General features: G+C 34.0%; 1 protein-coding gene across 9 annotated transcripts in view; it reads right to left on the minus strand.

Annotated features, from left to right (window-relative positions):
- Positions 1-1,884: 1,884 nt before the first annotated feature.
- The window catches only part of GULP1 (GULP PTB domain containing engulfment adaptor 1), a 313,380-nt gene continuing 300,560 nt past the window's right edge, over positions 1,885-14,704 (minus strand). For all 9 annotated transcript variants that reach the window (XM_004477045.5, XM_071216224.1, XM_058300508.2 and 6 more), the window contains one exon: positions 1,885-3,840. In XM_004477045.5, coding sequence (XP_004477102.1) covers positions 3,769-3,840 — 72 coding nt within the window. In that variant the 3' untranslated portion in view covers positions 1,885-3,768. The remainder of the gene's footprint in view (positions 3,841-14,704) is intronic.

Genomic DNA, 14,704 nt, shown 5'->3' on the forward strand with positions numbered 1-14,704 from the left:
TAAAAACGTTAATGCTTGTCCCAAGGTGTCAATAAATTTGCTTGCAAACCGGAAGTTTGCTTCAATGCATTTGAGTGCACCTGAACCAAGGTTAAAAAATGTGATTAAGGTAAATAAGGTAATATAATTCTTTATAAATTTTTGGCTGCACAGTTATAGTGGCACTATCAATGGACACAAAGCACAACATTAGTGATATACAAATAAAGAATTCAGTTATTTCAATTTATTTATTTATTTACATAATGCCACAAAAATGAGAAATGGGTCCTTAAACCAACTCCTTGAGTATGTCTACTTTTGTATGCTTTTTAACTATGAATTGGAAGTCCTGTGTTTAGAATCCATGAACTAGAGGAGAAAGAAATGAATCTAGAAAAAGGTAATGCTTCCTGCTATGTAAATAATATTCATATTTCATAAAAAGATAATTTGAAAACAAAGAAATACAAGACCATAAATTATTTTAGAAGGTAGCATCCACATTAGGGTAAAGGAATCCCAATCTGGATGAATTCTAGATGAAACTTGTCTTGGGGGAGGAAATTCCAGAAGTGGGTTACCTTGGATCATAACAATGTAAGGTCAAAACAAGGGACAAATGTATAAGAATTAAGGTTTGTGTCAAACTTATGAGATAGATATTGGAGGAGGAAGTTCTACGTAATTTCATCTAGGAAGGAATGGACATTTACGTTAGTGCACTTCCTGAAAGAGGGATGAGGGTAAAGGGTAATATTAGCCATGCCATTCAAATAGCGCATTAGCTGCCTTGAAAGAGAATAGCTTAGGTGGACCCTAAGATTTGGTCGTCAAAATTGTTTCCAAGATTCTTCAAGTACTTTAACAGAGTCTGAACCCAGAGTCATGAGTAAATATTGAATTTGGAACAATATATGGAAACACTAGAACAGGAAAATATTAACAGCCAGTTTCTTCATGGTTATGTTAAATAACATCAAAAATAGAAAATGAGGCTGTATTTTGAAATTTAACAACATGAAATCTATCAGAAATTCCATCTGATAATGAATTTCCATTATTTGACTAAATTTTTAAAAAATCAAATACAAAAAAAACCCAGAAAATTATTAGTTACCCTGATAAGCTTCACATCGGATTTTTGACACTACATATACAACAGCTAATTAACATAGTCAAATATAAATGTTCCCAGGGAATTTTTTGGTTCAGACACCATTTTAATACGTATTGGTTTTCATTTAGTAATTCATATACTTATCTTACTTTTCCTTTATGACAATAAAGTGACTGAATGCAGGGATCCTGTTATCTTCAATTTAAAGTATTTGTTTGCAAACTTATAAAGGTATTCTTATTTATATAATATATGTTACTTCACATAGAGTAATAAGTAAATTTTAATGAAAGATTAATGAATTTTTCATTGGTGTGCAAAGGTTCTATATTGTGTCCTGTGTGTTAAAATATACTGTTTTTTAAAAATAGGTTAAAAAGTTCTTTATTACTGCGCAATTAGCTGCAATTCAAATTCTATTATCGAGTCCACATTTTAAATAAGCAATATTACTTTGCATTTTTATTAGGCTAAAAGGTCCTCACTTTTGACAAGCAATATTTTCATGATACAGTTATTTCACCAGATGAATCTGATAGAAGGAACCAAATTGTGACCTCTCTCATCAGTAGGATCAAGTTCACTGTTTTCACAACTGAATGCTATTTGCTCAAGAAGCTAAAATGTGTGTGCAATGAAAGAAAAGAAGCTAAAGACCTTCCTTACTTCTTTCTCTCTTTGTTCCTCTCTCTCGGTCCCAATTTTACAGTTTGTGAAAATTTGTCATGTTTTTTCTTCAGAGCATCTAAATTAATTAGAGATTATTGAATGAGTAAATGATATAGTTGAGTTTATTTAAAAACATTTATTTTTGGCAAAATCAAACGTATCACTGAGATTACATAGAAATACAATTTCAACCAGATCCTCATAAAAATGTACTGGTCAAATAAGGGTTCATAGTTAATAACATTATGTGTTATTTAATCATGCCAGTAGCAGAACTGATTACCATTAAAAATTGGTAAAGAAACACATCTTAAATGTGCAAATACCATCTTAATGCTCTATTGGCTTACCATTGAAAATAAATGGCCACTAAATATATACCTATTACATAAAGCTTTTTAAAATACAATAAAAATACAAATTCTATCTGTTTAAAAAAAGCCATTGATATGGCTTCTAAACATTCTCATTATACAAATTCCAAAATGCTATATGACAAACAAAATTATAAAGGCTCTTCTTTATGAAACATATACTACCCTCTAATTAAGGTACATCTTAGCATATTACAGAAGACAAACAAGAAGGCTAATATATACCATAGAACATTATGGAAATACATACAAACATAATATTGCATACTCAGATTTGATTTATTTTACTAGTGAAAACGTACCTTAGTACTTAAAGAAGATTCCCATGAGTAAAAGAAAAATTTATTTTGAGGGTTACCAGAATCTAATACTCACATTTTTATGAATTTAATTTATTTCCATTATAATGTGATATCACATTAGAAACCATGATAATAAATTTTCATTGCTCTGAGTACAAATTAGAGTCTGTTACATATTGGGTAAAGGGATAGGAAACAAAATTTTAAAGGTCAGGGTTCATCACATAAAAAATGAAATGCAAGGAAAAGTTTATTTTTCATGCTGAAGACTAAATCCAGCAGCAGTTTTATTTTTGTTCAAAATAAGATTCTAACTTCCTCAAAATAAATACAAATTAATTTTGCTAATTAATATTGATAGTTCAAATAGTATAGGTGCCATAGGTTTAAAGTCTCAAAACTAATAGGGCATCACAAAATAAGCTTTGGTGAGAAAATGTCTCTATCTAGGGAGAAAATAGCAGTATTTATTAAGAGAGGAGAAATATATTTTATAATGCAAATTTGGGCATTGAAACAATAGACAGCATATATTCCTAATTTTTTTTTTTTTAGGAAATAGCACATCAGATGAGGTTTAGACTTTGTCATAAATATCTCATTAGAAATTAAATTTTATTTTATATATTTTGTAAACAGCAACTTTCCCCCACAATCTCTAGGTATAAAATGAATAAAATATATAGAATATAACTAATAATCATAACTAACATTATTACCTTATATGCACTAATAAATATTCTAAGTGCATTTGGTTTACTTATAAGAATTTATATTCTTGTTATTTTACTTGGTAAATATTAGTGCTGTGGTGGCATTATTTTCAAACATTACATTTTCCCAGTGATGTAAACTGCATTTAATAGACAAAATTACATCTGTGTAATGAATGGTAACATGTTTACTGGATTGAAATTGGAACGTATTTAGTTTGCATTGGTCTATCTCTTTAGGACTTTATAAGATGTCTTTAAGATATGGCTTTTGCGAAATCAAAAAATGCTGGCAGCCTGGAGAATTAACACAAATTTAAAAGGTACTAATTATTTAGAACTCAGAAACATGGCAGATATTTGGATAATTTGTCTTTCTATTATAAATTCATCTCTAACAGAAACAAATGTTATGATTTACTTTACAGAGCAATATTTTGAAAAATAAAACATTATGGATCAACAGTGAATGTATAAAGAAATTTTAAATAATTTTCAAAAAGTTAACAGTTCAAAAATATATTGGCACATTTATAATACCTGTAATAAAGTAATAATGAAATATATCTGTTTAAAACAAATGTAACATGAGCCAGGATCTCTTCTTGCCATCAGCATCTGCTATCTAATGGGTCGAGACAAAATACTGTGCCTTCAAGAGTTAGTCCCATTTTGAACCCCTCCTGGAAAAGAAAGTAAAATCATTAAAACAGAAGATTATTCTGGCAAAAAAAAAAAAAAAAAACTGTAAAGAAGACTGTAAATAGAAGCTGAAATCTTCATACTTGGATCAACTAAAAACAAACTACATATGTCAAAATGTTGACTTGTCAAATGCTTATGTACTGCAATTGCTACACCCCTGCTAGTTGTTTTACTACCATCAGCATTTTCAATGTTCTAAATATATGTGAGATTAGCATGCATGAGAAGAAAAAGGAAAATGAAATATATGGACTTAAGTAATTTTAAAACTTAATGTTTCTTTTCAGTAAAGACCATATATTATGTCATTCTCCTGTACTTCAAATCCCTTTGGTTTTCAAGTTCATTGTAAATTTTAAAGTATCATGAAGAAGGTTAGATCTCAAACTGATGATACGTTAAAAGACAGCCTGGTAAATTTCACTTTTTCTTCTTGGTTATCACTGTTCAGAAGCTGAGTAAAATACTTTTAGTAAGTGCAATGCCATATATCCTATATTTATAAATCACTATGCAAAGATCTAATTTTATTGCTACTGTCACATATCTTACCAAGGAAACTCTTGCTCCATCTTGGTTGTACCCCCTTTCTAATCTAGAACACCAATGTTGACCATTTGCCATGGAGAAAGCTTCCTCTATTAGACCTATTGTTGCCTTCAGTGGACTGAGTCCTCTGAAACCTTCTCCCTTAACAGTATTTTAAATGTTTGTGGGAAAGCCATCTTTGATTTTTTGGGAGAAAGTACATTTTTGTCAGAAAGTGTTTTATTTTTTCCAATCCCTAACATTTTGAGTTAAATATTAGTGGCAAAGGAATTTGCTCTTCTCCCCTCCAAGCTTTCTTCTTCTCCTTCTCCTTCACCTTCTTCTCCTTCTTCTTCACTTTTTTTTTCAATTTTAAAATACAAAATTACCAATAAAAGACAGTTTAACAAATTATGGAAGCATTGTTTAAAAAAAAAAACTCATCCAGACACATTTATCTTATTTAGTTCTAAAAACAAACAAAATCATTTTTCCAGTGTTCCAGAAGATTAATAAATGAGCACGAAATGGCTAAATGACATGATTGAGGTCTCCTTGTAAGGGAAGAAAATGAAAAAAAAAAAAAGCTTTATCATTTTCACATTTCATGAAACTAAATCTCATATTCTTTTTTGACCTTTATCATTAATATAATACCATCTTTACCTCTGCTATAAAAATATTGAAACATTACTGTTACTATATAAGTTATTTTAGTTGTATTTTCCCCATGCATCACCATATTCTTAACATCTTGTAATAGGGGAAAATTTTTGTATTTGTAGTATTCACACAATCTTCATGTACCACTTAAATCATTATATTATACAGCCCCTAGATTATCCTCTAGCCTTCCAATTAACATTAATCTTCCTAGATTACCCCTTTCAGCAACAATCACATTTATAAATCAGCAGTGTTAAATATAATGTGTTACCATCAACTCTATCCATTTCATATATTTACAATCAATCTTATTAAACAGTCTACATACATCTATCATTTTGTCCTCCTTCTCATTCCACCTTCCATCTCCCACCAACCTACACTTCATAATCCTATTCCATAAGTCTACTAATTGCATTTAGTTCATATCTTTGACATCATACAATATTTGTCCTTTTGTATTTGGCTTATTTCACTCAATATAATATCCTCAAGGTTCTTTTATGCTGACATATGCATTCCTATTTTATTTCTTCTTACAGCTGAATAATATTCCATTGTATGTCTATACCATATTTTGTTCAACCATTCATTGGGCTGTTTTCATCTTTTAGCAATTAATTGTTAATAATGCAGCTATGAAATTGGTGTGCAAATATCTGTTTACATTCTTGCTTTCAATTCTTCTGAATGTATTTCTAGTAGTGATCCTGACAGATCAAAAGGCAGTTCTATGTTTAGCTTCCTGAGGAACCACCAAACTGTCTTTCACAGAAGCTGTATAAGTTTACACTCCCACCAACAGTGAAGGAGAGCTCCTATTTCTCCATATTGCAGCACTTGTAATTTTCTGTTTTTTAATAACAGCCATTCTGTAAGGTGTGAAATGATATTGCATCATAGTTTTGATTTGCATTTATCTAATAGCTAGTGATTTTGAGCATCTTTTCATGTGCTTTTTGACAATTTGTATGTCCTTGCATATAAGATGGGTTCCTTTTTCTTTTAGACAGAATATATATTTTATATGTTTTTTAATCCATTCTGTCAGTCTGTCTTTTGTAGGGGAGTTCAAACCATTAACATACAGTGTTATTATTGTAAAGGCATTAGTACATTTATCTGTTGGGTTTCAGTTGTCATATCTTATTATTGTCTATCTTTTAAAACTTTTACTTACCCTTACTATAATATTCATTTCTAATTCTTCTCCAAGCCTTTCATCCTTGCCTTTTCTTTTCAGGATGCAGCATATCCTTTACTATCTCTTATAAATACAGTCTCTTGGTGACAAACTCTCTCTGTTTTTGTTTGTGAAAACTTTATTCTCATCCTCATTTTTGAAGGACAGTTTTGCCAGGTAAGGAATTCTTGGCTGGCACTTTGTCTATTTTTGTACCTTAAATATATCATACCACTGCCTTCTTGCCTCCATGGTTTCTGATGAGAGATCAGCAGTTAGTGTTATCAACGTTCTCTTATAAGTGATATGTTGCTTTTCTCTTGCTGCTTTCAGAATTCTCTTTTTCTGAAATTTAAATACTGAATAGTAGGTGTCTTTGAGTAACTATTCAAATTTTTTCTCTTTGGAATGTGTTGTCCTTGAATATTGGTATTCATGTCTTTCAAAAGGGTTGGGAAATTTTCAGTTATTGTTTCCTCAAATATTATTTCTACCTCTTTTCTATTCTCTTCCCCATCTTGGACACCTATAACTGTATATTTGTGCATTTTGTGCTGTCATTTAATTTCCTGAGATGCTGTTGTGTCTTTTCAAGTTCAGATGTTCTGTCCTCTAATTCACTTACTCTGTCCTCAGCAAATTCAAATCTGTTACTATATGCATCTAATGTATTTTTTCTTTACATTTGGTGTGTTTTCCCCAACCCACCTTATTATTTTTAAATGTTTTTATTACAGAGGTTGTGACCTTACAAAAAAAATGCACATGTGCAGAATTCCCATAAAATGCCCTGTAGCAATTTGTTATTATATACGAATTCAAAAAATAGATATTGGATTATGTTTGTAAACTGGTCTGTTCCTCTGGTTGTGTAACATTGTACTAACTTCAGAGGATTCACTTTTACTTCATTAAATTATGATTAGGGCTTTAATTTGACCATGTCAGTAAAGCATTAAGTTCCCACCCCCTTGGTGTGTGGGGACTCACAGATGAAACTACACAGCAGAGGAGCGGAGTTGGAGTTTTTGCTGCTGGACCCCAAGGAAGTAAACATACAGGAGAGGAATTGAGATGACTCCATAGACACAACAGAGACCCTGAGCATGGAAAGAATTGAGGTCCAGGGAAAGAGACAAAGCCTGAAGGAGCTGGGACCATGAAACCTTAGGAGGAAGAGGGAGGCTGAACCCTCAGAGACCAGCAGCCATATTGCTCCAACATGTGGCAAAACAGAATTTGGTGAGGGAAGTAACTTATGCTTTATGGCCTTGTGACTGTAAGCTTCTACCCCAAATAAATACCATTTATAAAAGCCAACAGATTTCTGGTATATTGCATCAGCACCCCTTTGGCTGACTAATACACACTCCTTCACCAACACACCACACTGTGGTGGAATATTTGTTACAGATTATAAGATAATATCATAAGACTATTACCACTAACCATGGTCCATAGCATACACTTGGCACATTTTTTCCATATTCCCCCAATATCAGCACAGTATGTCTTTGGCATTGTTGCAAGAATATTACAATAATGCTGTAACCACAGGCCACAGATCACACCACTTGTATTTTTGCATGCTTCTCCACATTTCCCACCACCCAGCAATAGTGACATACATCCACTCTAGTTCACAGAAGGAGACTCTTGCATCTGTACCATCAACCACAATTCTCATCCACCTCTCGGTTCACTGTGTTATTCACACCCTAGATTATTCTCTAGCTTTCTTTCAATTGACATTAACATCCCTATATTATGCTTTTCAGCCACAATCCCATTTATAAACCAGCCGCTACTAACTATAATGTGGTATTTTCAACTCTATCCATTTTCACACTTTTAAAGTTAATTAAAACGTCTACATAAAATAAGCATCAGTAGTCCCTCTCCTTATCTCCTAATAACCTATACCTCAGTATTAACTCCATGCATTTTATATTCATATTTAGTTCATATTAATGAGACCATGTAATATTTGTCCTTTTGTGTCTGGCTTACTTCACTTACATTAATGTCTTCAAGATTCATCCATTCATCCATGTTAACATATGTATTCGAATTTCATTACTTCTTACTGCAGCACAGTGTTCTATCATATGTATACACCACATTTTGTTTATTCATTCATTGATTGATGGACACATGGGTTGTTTCTATCTTTTGGCAATTGTGAATAAATCTGCTATGAACATCAGTGTGCTTATGTCTGTTTGTGTCACAGTTTTCTGTTCTTCTGGATATATTCCTAATAGAGGAATTGCTGGATCATATGTAAGTTCTATATTTAGCTTCCTGGGAAACTGCCACACTGTCTTCCACAGAAATTTCTCCATTTTACAATCCCACCAACAGTGAAGGAGTGTTCCCATTTTTCCATATCCTCTCCATATTTTCTTCTTTGTTTTATTTTATTTTTAATAATGGTCATTCTGTGTGGTGTGAGATGATATCTCATTGTCATTTTGATTTGCATTTCCCTAATAGCTAGTGATATGGAACATTTTTTCATGTACTTTTTGGCCATTTGTAATTCCTCTTTGGAGAAATGTCTATTTAAATCTTTTGCCCATTTTTAAATGGGCCTTCTTGCTCTTATTGTTGAGTTGTATGCTCTCTTTAAATAGAATGGAAATCAAATGCTTATTGGATACGTGGTTTCCAAATGTTTTCTCCCATTGAGTGGACTGCCTTTTCACCTTCTTGATGAAGTCCTTTGCATCACAAGCATTTAAGTTTGAGGAGGTCCCATTTATCCTTGTTTTCTTTCATTGCTCTTGCTTTTGGCGTAAGGTTTAAGAATGCACCATCTACCAAAGGTCCTGAAGATATTGTCCTAAATTTTCTTCTAGAAGCTTTGTGGTTCTAGTTTTTACATTTAGATATTTGTTTTGATTTGATTTTTTGTTTAAGGTGTGAGATATGGGTCTTCTTTCTTCCTTTTGGCTATGAATATCCATTTCTCCCAGCACCATCTGTTGAATAGATTGTTCTGCCCCAGTTGAGTGTTCTACAGGCTTATCAAAAATCACTTGACCATAGATGTCAGGGTCTATTTCTGAACCATCAATTCAGTTCCATTGGTCTATGTGTCTATCTTAATGTCAGTACTGTGCTGTTTTTACCACTGTAGCTTGGTGATATGATTTAAAGTTGAGAAGTGAGAGTCCTCTAACTTCCCTTTTTCCATTTTTAAGATGTCTGTGGCTATTCAAGGCCCCTTACACTGCCAAACAAATTTGATCATTGTGCTTTCCACTTGCTTAAAAAATGCTGGTGGACTTTTTATTGGGATTGCATTGAATTTGTATATCAATTTGGGCAGAATTGACATCTTAATGATATTTAGTCTTCCAATCCATGAGCATGGAGTGTTCTTCCAATTATTGAGGTCTTTTTAAAATTTCTATTAGCAATTAATTTTAATTTTCTGAACACAAATGGTTTACATCCTTGGTTAAGTTTATTCCTAAATCTTTGATTCTTTTAGTTGTAATTGTAAGTGGAATTTTTCCCTTGACTTCCTCCTCAGATTTAGCATTATAACTGTATAGAAACATGACTGAATTTTGAGTATTGATCTTGTACCCTGACACTCTACTGAAATTGTTTATTAGATCTAGCAGCTTTATTGTAGATTTTTCAGGACTTCTAGATATAGGGTCATACCACCTGCAAATAGGGAAATTAATTCTTCCTTTCCAATTTAGATGCCTTTTTTTCTGATGTCTCTAGCTAGATATTCTAGCAAGAAATTAAATAACAGTGGTGGCAGTAGGCACCGTTGCCTTGTTCCTGATCTCAATGGGAAAGCTCTCCAACTTTCACCATTGAACACAATGTTAGCTGTGGGTTTTTCATATATGGCCTTTATCATGTAGAGAAAGTTTCCTTAAATTCCTATATTTGTAGTATTTTTATCAAAAAAGGATGCTATATTTTGCCAAATGCCTTTTCTGCATCAATCAATAGAATTATATGATTTTTCTTCTTTGATTTATTAATGTGATGTATTACAGTGATTGATTTTCTTGTGTTGAACCAACCTTGCATGCCTGATATAAAACCCACTTGTTCATGATGGATAATTCTTTTAATGTGTTGCTGGATTCAATTACCAAGTATTTTTTGAGGATTTTTGCAACCATATTCATTTAAGGTCTGCAATGTTTTTTTTCATAATATCGTTATCTGGATTTAGTATTAGGATGATATCTACTTCATGGCATGAGTTTGGTAGCATTCCTTCTTGTTCAATTTTTTGGTAAAGCTTGAGTAAGATTGGTATTAGATCTTTGAATGCTTGGTGAAACTCACCTGTGAAACCATCTAGTCTTGAGTAGACTAAATTTTGGGTAGTTGTTTGATGATGGTTTGAATCTCTTTACTTGTGACAGGTTTGTTGAGGCCTTCTGTTTCCTCTGGGGTCAGTGTAGGTTGTTCATATGTTCCAAGGAATTTTACCATTTTGTCTACATTGTCTAGTTTTTTGGTTAACATTGTTCATAGTATCCTTTTATAATCTTTTAATTCTATAGGGCCAGTAATCATGTTCCATTTTCATTTTTTATTTCATTTACTTGCAGCTCCTCTCTTTTTTCTTCGTCATTCTCACTAAGGGATTATTAATTTTGTTAATCTTCATTTATTTCTTTTTTGGTCTTTGTTATTTCTTTCATTCTACTTGCTTCTGGATTAGTTTGCTGTTGTTTTTCTAGTTTCTCCAGCTGTGTAGTTAAGTTATTGATTTTAGCACTTTCTTCTATTTTAATGTAAGCATTGAGGGCTGTAAATTTCCCTTTCAGGATTGACTTCACTGCATCTGATAGGTTCTGACATGTTGTGTTCTCACTTTCATTCATCTCAGGATACTTATTGATTTCTCTCAAAATTTCTAATTTGACCCACTGATTATATGAGTATGTTGTATGATCTCTATATATTTGTGTTTTCCTGTTGCTGATTTCCAAAATGCTTTGTATAATTGTGATCTTGTTGAATTTATTGAGATTTGCTTTGTCACCCACCATGTGGTCTATCCTGGAAAAAGAGCCATGAGTGCTTGCAAACAATGTATATCCTGCTGTTTGGGGGTGCAATGTTTTGTATATGTCTATTAGGTTTAGTCCATTTATCATATTATTCAATCTCTCTGTTTCTTTATTGTCCCTCTGCCCTGATGTTTTAGTCAATGATGAAGGTGGTGTATTGAAGTTTCCAACTATTATTATAGAGACATCTATTTCTCCCTTCATCTTTGCTCTGGTATGCCTCAAGTATTTTGAAGCATTCAGGTTAGATACATGTTTAGTATAGTTCTTTCTTCTTGATGAATTGTCCCTTTTATTAATATGTAATGGCCTTCTTCATACCTTCTAACAGTTTTGAATTTAAAATATATTTTTTCCAATATTAGTATTGCTACTCCAGTTCTATTTTGCTTACTATTTGCATGGAATACATTTTTCCAACCTTTCACTTTCAATCTATTGGTATCCTTGGGTCTAAGTTGATTCTCTTGCAGATAGCATATAGATAATTCATATTTTCTTATCCACTCCAACAGTCTGCATTTTTTGACTGGGGAACTTAATCCATTAACATTCAATGTTATTCCTGTAAAGGCAGTTCTTATTTCACCCATTTTGACCTTTGGGTTTTATCTATCATATTTTATTTCACCACTCTTTTAACACATTTAGTTACTGCTACTGATACAATCTTCATTCTAGACTCTCTTTCCAAGCCTCTTTTTCTTGTCTTTTCTTTTCAGGCTGTAACATTCCCTTTAGCATTTCCTGCAAAGCCAGTCTCTGTTAGAACTATCTCAGTTTCTGTTTATCTGTGAACATTATAAATTTGCCCTTATTTTTGAAAGACAATCTTGCCAGATATAAGATTCTTGACTGGCAGCTTTTCTCTTGCAGTATCTTAAATACATTATATCAGTGTCCTCTTGCCTCCATGGTATCTTATAAGAAAGCAGCACTTAATCATATTGGGTATCCCTTATATGTTATGCATTGCTTTTCTCTCATTGCTCTCAGAATTCCCTCTGTCTTTGGCCTTTGATATTCTGATTAGTATGTGTCTCAGAATTGGTCTATTTGGATTTATTTGGATAGGAGTATGTTGTACTTACTGGATGTGGATATCTATGCCCTTTAATAGGGTTGAGAAATTTTCTACCATTTTTCTTCAAATATTTCTTCTGCCTCTTTTCCCTTCTCTTCTCCTTCTGGGACAACCATGGCATGTATGTTTCCACATCTCTTGTGGTCATTTAGTTGCCTGAGACTCTGTTCAATTTTTTCCATTCTTTTCTTTATCTCTTTTTTGTATGTTTGCTTTTGGAGGCCATGTCTTCAAGCTCACTGTTCCTTTCTTCTGCACCCTCAAATCTCCTGTTATATGCCCCCAGTGTATTTCTAATTTCATTTATTAAGCCTTTCATTCCCATTTGATCTGCTATTTTTATCCATATGTTTCAAATTCTTATTTGGGTTCACCCAGTGTCTTCTTAATATCCTTAATCTCTTTAGCTATCTTATTGAATTTATTAAGGAAATTTATTTGAACATCTATAATTAGTTGTCTCAACTCCTTTATGTCATCTGGAGGCTTATCTTGTTCCCTTAACTGGGCCATATCTTCCTGTGGGTTGTAATTTTTTGTTGGTGTCTTGGCATCTGGCTTACAAATGTATTTATTCTGAGTACAATTTTTCTCTTTAGTTTAGCTTATTTGCCATTTCTCCCTTGCTAGTTGTGTAGTAAGAGCCTCAAATGTAGTTGGTGCTGTAAGCTGTGGAGGCTGAAGCTGCCCATGTTGCTCCAGGAATTGATGAAGCTTCTCCCACCTTTCCTCTCTGCCAGGGGTAGGGACAAAGTTGCAGCCATGTGCAATAATCCAAATTGTGCAAGTCAAGGCTACCTGTAGTTGACCAGAGAGACTGATGAAGATTCACAGTCCTTCCTCCCTTGCCTGGGGCAGAGATAGAGCTGCAGGTGAGGGCAGAAATGTATGCCATGCAGGTTCAAAATAACTACAGTTGTCCAGGTAGACTGATGTAGCATGAGCCCCCCCTCCCTTCTCTGCCAGCAATGTATGCCATGCAGGCTTCCCTGAGAGGCTGAGGGAATACTGTCCCTTCTGCCCTTTAGGGGGTGGGAAAGGAACCACCAATGTCTAACAGTTCAGTCCATGTAGGCCAAAAGGGTCAACTGTTGCCCAGAGAGGCTGAGTAAACACCAGCCCCCTCCTATCTTATTTGGGTGGTGGGGTGGGCCCACAGGCACCCAGTAGTTCAATTTGTGCAGGCTGCTATTGCCTGGAAAGGCTGAGGAAATAGCTCCACTCCTATCCTCTGTGGGAGTGGGGATGGAGCTACAGCAGTCTGACTATTCAGTGTGAGCCAAAAAACCCTGCAATTACCCAGAGAGGCTGGTGAAACAGTACCTTTTGTCCTATTTGGGGTGGGGGTGGAGCCACAGGTGCCTAGAAGTTGAGTTTGTGTAAGTCAAAAGCACCTGCAGTTGCCCCGAGAGGCTGAGAAAATATAGCTCCTCTCTTATCCTATTGGAGTGCAGGAATGGAGCTCCAGGTGTCTGACTATTCAGTCTGTGCTGGCCAAAAGCACCTGTAGTTAACTGGAAAGGCTGGTGGAAGTCCCCCTAGCTTCCTCCCTGTGGGAGGTAGGGTTGGATCCTAGGTTAGGGCTACAATCTGGTCTTTGTGAAAAGAAGCCAATCCCTAACTTCACTGTGATTTTCAGTCAGTCCTGTTTCCCCTCATGCTGGGGGCAGAGTTGATGGGCACTGGCCTCCATAGTGTGAAATGCTCTACTTCCACAATTTTGCTGCAGATGGGTGGTCTCCTCTTTCCATTTTTTCAAGGCTGTGGCAGGATGCTCTTTTGTTCTCCTGGGTCCCCCAAACAGCTGCTTTAGAAAGCTACTCCACCAAGGTTGGTTTTGTTTTGCAGCTCTTCTTTGAGTTTTGGTTTAATTTTTCCTAAACCTTAAGGGTTCCTAATAGAAGCAGGGTGCTGGTGTCATATACACACTGTAGTTTCTTTCTTACTAATGTAATGGAACTTTCATTCAGGGAGGTAATTTACAGTGTGGGGTGGCCATGTTACACATTATTGGCCTAAGAAATGCAGACAGTAATCTAAACTTGAAAAAAAGAAAATGTCTCCCAAGGGGAGAAACTTTCCTCTACAATATGTTTTTTTACATTAAAAAAAAAAAAAAGACTGAATCTATTTATCTATTTATATGTTAGTCAACTATGTATTTGCTTGCATTTCACAAAATTACATTAATCTAGAACAAGGTCTCTAAATGTATTTGTCCAATGACAAATCTAATGTAAATGTTATCAGAGAGGAAGAAGGTAGCAATAAAGTAGCAAATCTGTGATTTATTATTTATTATTAATACTCAGAATGCTTTT

Source organism: Dasypus novemcinctus, chromosome 7 (assembly GCF_030445035.2).
Source record: "Dasypus novemcinctus isolate mDasNov1 chromosome 7, mDasNov1.1.hap2, whole genome shotgun sequence".
Classification (NCBI taxonomy): Eukaryota; Metazoa; Chordata; class Mammalia; order Cingulata; family Dasypodidae; genus Dasypus; species Dasypus novemcinctus.